The 5715-nt window shown below is 37.4% G+C and overlaps 1 protein-coding gene across 1 annotated transcript; it reads right to left on the reverse strand.

Annotated features, from left to right (window-relative positions):
• Positions 1-2256: 2256 nt before the first annotated feature.
• LOC100160502 lies at positions 2257-5436 on the reverse strand. Its single transcript, XM_001952730.5, has one exon. It carries the CDS (start codon positions 5053-5055, stop codon positions 2941-2943), a length of 2115 nt encoding a protein of 704 aa, XP_001952765.2. The 5' UTR covers positions 5056-5436; the 3' UTR covers positions 2257-2940.
• Between the last annotated feature and the right edge of the window lie 279 nt (positions 5437-5715).

Genomic DNA, 5715 nt, shown 5'->3' on the forward strand with positions numbered 1-5715 from the left:
TTTTGAACTAAAAAGTAAAATTATTATATTATATGATATAAATTAGAAGTATCATATACTCTATAGTCTATAGAGGTACCATAATACATAAATACATTACATAACTCAAAAGTAGGTAGGTACCTATTAGTCACTTAGTAAAAACCTATTTAATAATATTTATTAAACTTTGCATACTTATATTTCAGGAAAAAATCAAGAAGACCGTGGATTTGGGACAACTGTATCACATGTGTCATCAATTGCTCTGGAATCATTGGATTACAATGACAGGATTTCGAGTATAGCTTAATTGAACATAATTTTACTGAAAAGCATTTTTATATTTTAGGATTTTAAGTATTCTTTTTAATTCAAATAAATACATAATAATATATTCAATGAAAATAACAAGAACTGTGCCTAGTATATACCAGATACCTACTTAGTCCACAAAATCAAACATTTTTTTTTTTTAGAAATATGTTTCATATTTTACATACTGGCACAACTCACAATATATAACATTCCCTGTCATGTATTATGGTACCTAACTAACAAATGTATATCATCGATAAATTACTGTTAAAAAGTCTTACAAGCTACCCTAAAAGTGAATGAAAAATAAAAAATGTTCCTATAAATATGTCACTATAAATACTGCCCAAAAGTCCTATATTCATAAAATATGTTTTTAGTAAAAGTTATGTACCTATACTTTACAAAAATAAAAAAAATGCGGAACTCGGTCTGCTGCATGTTATATAATATATAACATATAAGCTTTGAGTAGGTGTTTAATGCTCAAGATTTTTAACTAAAAACAGACATTTATAAACATATATTTTAACAAAACTAAAAAATTCAAAAATATAAAATGTTCATAAATAGTCTAAATCATCCAAAATATTTTGAAATTAATGATATGTCTAAATAATATTAATATATTATGTTATATAAATATTTGGTGAAAATTTAAAGTCTGAGATTATTCCTTTTTCAATTCCATAAAATAAAATATCAATTTTTTTTTAAAAACTGATATTTGAGTGAAATAACTATTTTTCCAAAGTTTTTCATTAATTTTTCCATATTATTAAGAATGTGCCTTAAATTTCTTACCTTTCATTCTCAAAAAAGACCAACTAGATCAAAAATTATACAAAAGAAATAGGGTAATTGATGATGATTAGAATAATTATCTTCTCTAAAACGTAATGATGGACACCAAACAACTTGTTAAGCCAATACAATTCTCGCTCAGCTTCATGATTACATATATTTATCTTTATTTTCATAGGTTAAAACTAATAAGAAATATTTTTCATAATTATTATATATTTTATCGAACCTCATGTGTAGTAACAAATTGAATGAATATAATATAATATAGGTACCATGATATTTATTAATAATTTACATTAATATAAATATAATCCTTAAAAACTTTAATTATCGGTTAATGGTTAATCATAAAGTTATTTACCAAACACTGGATATAGATCTCAAGACCTGTACGGCTGTACAATATACAGAATGTAAAATACATGTAAAATAAAATGATGTATTTGAATGATTACAATAAACCTCAAATCAAATGAGTATAATTACAATTGAGATTCTAAAGCACACTTGCAGCTAGCTACTAATGAACATATTAATTAATTAATTATGTAGTTAACACTAAAACTAAAAACGATGAGGAAATACCTATATTTATGATAAGTAACTTTGCTAAAATACTTGAAAATATAATAAAAAGTAGGTAGTTTAATAATTACATTAAAAAAAATATATATATATTTTGTCTAGAACCCAGTATAGTTTCAGACCAAAATTAGGTATAGAAAATAAGCTATGTACAATGCAACAAAATTTATTTATGATACACATTAAGTGAAAAAGTAAAAGGAATTTGTCTGGATTTGGCTACGATGGATCATATAGAACTTACTTCCAATTTTGGAATAAATAAGTCAAGCCTAAAATGGTTTAAATTTTAAAAGTTATCTAGTTGATTGGAAACAAAAAGTCAAAATTAATGGTATTACAAGCTGATTTGTTAATTACTTGTGATTAGTGGAGTACCACAAGGCAGCGTTTTAGGGCCAACCTTGTTCATATTGTATATTAATAGTAAATATGTGATTTAGATATTAACGAGCAAGTTGTATAGTATGCAAACGAAACTTATTTCCATTTTTCTGGTAGATTACTAAGATTTTGACTTAGTTTATAGTTTTATAATATAATAACTAATCGTTTTTTTCTGATTTCTAGTTTCAAAAAACGAAAGCAAAATTAAATTAATAATTTTTTAATTATTATTTATTATTTTTATATTATATTTAAATATTTAATCAACTAAATTAAATCATGAACATATGAATCAATCCCTCGTACATTTTTTGAAAGTTAAAATATTTCGTCATAATGTACATTATGAAGTATTATTGAATAAAGATGTCTATTCAAACAATTGCAAATTTTTAAAGAAAATAATATGTAAATTTAGATTATTTTATACTTATATGTTTCTTGAGATTACCTAGCCACCTACGTTAGTTTTTCAAATTATTACTATTAACTATAGAATGTGACTATTATTCGACAGTCAAGTTTTAATTCAAATCAAAAATTTATCAAGTATTTCACTTGGCGCACACAATAGGTATGTATTGATTCATCGATTCGTTATAGTAAGATCAGGTTGAAATGAATGCATCTAAGACAATAACATGTAAATACATTTTATTTATACTAGATACAAGATTTAATAATTATCAAACATTTTATTTTTGATCTGCCATAATATTATTACATATATACCGAACCACCAATGCGACCGTACTTCTCTATATAACGGCACGTTTTCCAGTCCCACGGACACCTATTTTCCCGTGCGAACTCCATGCAGTCCATTTGACCGTACCTCGCGGCGTAGGTGCACGTTTCCAAATCTCACGGGCACCCGTTTTCCAATGCGTAAACCACGCAGTCCATGTGACGGTTCTTCAAGGCTCTGCCGCGCGTTTCCTCGTCCCAAGGGCACCCGTTTTCCCGTGCGTATATCAGGCAGTCTATGTGACCGTTCTCCGCGGCTCTGCTGCACGTTTCCTCGTCCCAAGGGCACCCATTTTCCCGTGCGTATACCAGGCAGTCCATGTGACCGTTAAACGCGGCTCTGCTGCACGTTTCCTCGTCCCAAGGGCACCCATTTTCCCGTGCGTATACCAGGCAGTCCATGTGACCGTTCAACGCGGCTCTGCTGCACGTTTCCTCGTCCCAAAGGCACCCGTTTTCCCGTGCGTATACCAGGCAGTCCATGTGACCGTTCTCCGCGGCGTAGGTGCAAGTAAACTTATTCCACGGGCACCCGTTTTCCCTCGCGTATACCAGGCAGTCTATGTGACCGTTCAACGCGGCGCTGTGGCACGTTTGCTTTTGCCACGGGCACCCGTTTTCCCGTGCGTATACCAGGCAGTCTATGTGACCATTCATCGCAGCTCTTCGGCACGTTTCCTGGTCCCAAGGGCACCCGTTTTCCCGTGCGTATACCAGACAGTCCATGTGACCGTTTTCCGCGGCGTAGACGCAGGTACTTTTATTCCACGGGCACCCGTTTTCCCGTGCGTATACCAGGCAGTCCATGTGACCATTCATCGCAGCTCTTCGGCACGTTTCCTGGTCCCAAGGGCACCCGTTTTCCCGTGCGTATACTAGACAGTCCATATGACCGTTTTTCGCGGCGTAGGCGCAAGTACTTTTATTCCACGGGCACCCGTTTTCCCGTGCGTATACCAGGCAGTCCATCTGACCTTTCTCCGCGGCGTCATTGCATGTTTTTATACTCCACGGGCACCCGTTTTCCCGTGCATATACCAGGCAGTCCATGTGACCATTCCTCGCGGCGCTGCTGCACGTTTCCTGGGCCCAAGGGCACCCGTTTTCCCGTGCGTATACCAGGCAGTCCATGTGACCGTTCTCCGCGGCTCTGCTGCACGTTTCCTGGTCCCAAGGGCACCCGTTTTCCCTTGCGTAAACCAGGCAGTCCATGTGACCGTTCTCCGCGGCGTAGGTGCAAGTAAACTTATTCCACGGGCACCCGTTTTCCCGTGCATATACCAGGCAGTCCATGTGACCATTCCTCGCGGCGCTGCTGCACGTTTCCTGGGCCCAAGGGCACCCGTTTTCCCGTGCGTATACCAGGCAGTCCATGTGACCGTTCTCCGCGGCTCTGCTGCACGTTTCCTGGTCCCAAGGGCACCCGTTTTCCCGTGCGTATACCAGACAGTCCATGTGACCGTTTTCCGCGGCGTAGTCGCAAGTACTTTTATTCCACGGGCACCCGTTTTCCCGTGCATATACCAGACAGTCCATGTGACCATTCCTCGCGGCGCTGCTGCACGTTTCCTGGGCCCAAGGACACCCGCTTTGCCGTGCGTATACCAGACAGTCCATGTGACCGTTTTCCGCGGCGTAGTCGCAAGTACTTTTATTCCACGGGCACCCGTTTTCCCGTGCATATACCAGACAGTCCATGTGACCATTCCTCGCGGCGCTGCTACACGTTTCCTCGTCCCACGGGCACCCGTTTTCCCTTGCGTAAACCAGGCAGTCCATGTGACCGTTCTCCGCGGCGTAGGTGCAAGTAAACTTATTCCACGGGCACCCGTTTTCCCAGGCGTATCTCTGGCATTCCAGATATCCCGATTTCGCAGCCTGGTCGCACGCATTATCGTTCGCTCTGGACATTGTGTCCCAAGGGACGCCGATCTCGTGAGCGAGTTTCATGCAATCGATGTGACCGCTCGACGCTGCTTCCGCGCATAATATATTTTTATACATGTCGCGGTTGTACTTGTTTAACTTCGATCTGCTGAACATGGTCTGCCTTTCGTTGTCCTCGTTTCGGTTTTTGTCGATTGTTAATATTTCAAACAGCAGCTCACAACAATGTCGCATATCAACGTCCGGTACTTCCAGGGAGTTGTACCTGTCGCGCTCGATCTCGTTGCAAGCGTAGTACGCTGTTTTCAACAAGCTAGGTATTTCGTACCTTATCTCGTTTTCCATCGTAACCCGCTGTCCGGTAACAAACGTATAGTTGAGTGCTTACACGCGTACAGTAAATGAAAATCAAAATAGTCACTCAAAACAGTTATTGTTAATTTATTAACGATGAAACACCCGTGTTGACTTAAACAATAAATTAACAACTCAAGAGAAATAATAATGATCAATGATAAAAATATTATTGGCAATCGACGTGTGATTGCTTACACGATTTACGTTAAGACCGTAGCTGTAGCCCGTAAAGCGTTAACAACGTAAGATGACGCACGAAAAACAGTTTAAAAACTCGGAAAAAACCTAAGGTGACCGTGCTACACCGGTACAGCACTACTGCCAACAAAGTACAAACTACTATACATTGTATAGTATACAACATCACAATTTACAACCATAGCGATTAGTGAACGTATACACCACAACCACGGTTATATCTTAAACCGTGACCACAACACAACGGCGAGATACAGTTATACCAATTAAGAACTATGTCATATCATGGTACCAACCTTGAAAATAAAAATCCCAAATTATTCTTTTTACTAGAATAGAGTTCGCACTCTTGAAATACAGCGCACTCTAGTGGAAAATCTCTGAAACATTTAATAATTAATGATATTATCATTTCTTATTATATAATTATAATTATATATTAGGTATATT

Source organism: Acyrthosiphon pisum, chromosome A3, assembly GCF_005508785.2.
Source record: "Acyrthosiphon pisum isolate AL4f chromosome A3, pea_aphid_22Mar2018_4r6ur, whole genome shotgun sequence".
Lineage (NCBI taxonomy): Eukaryota > Metazoa > Arthropoda > Insecta > Hemiptera > Aphididae > Acyrthosiphon > Acyrthosiphon pisum.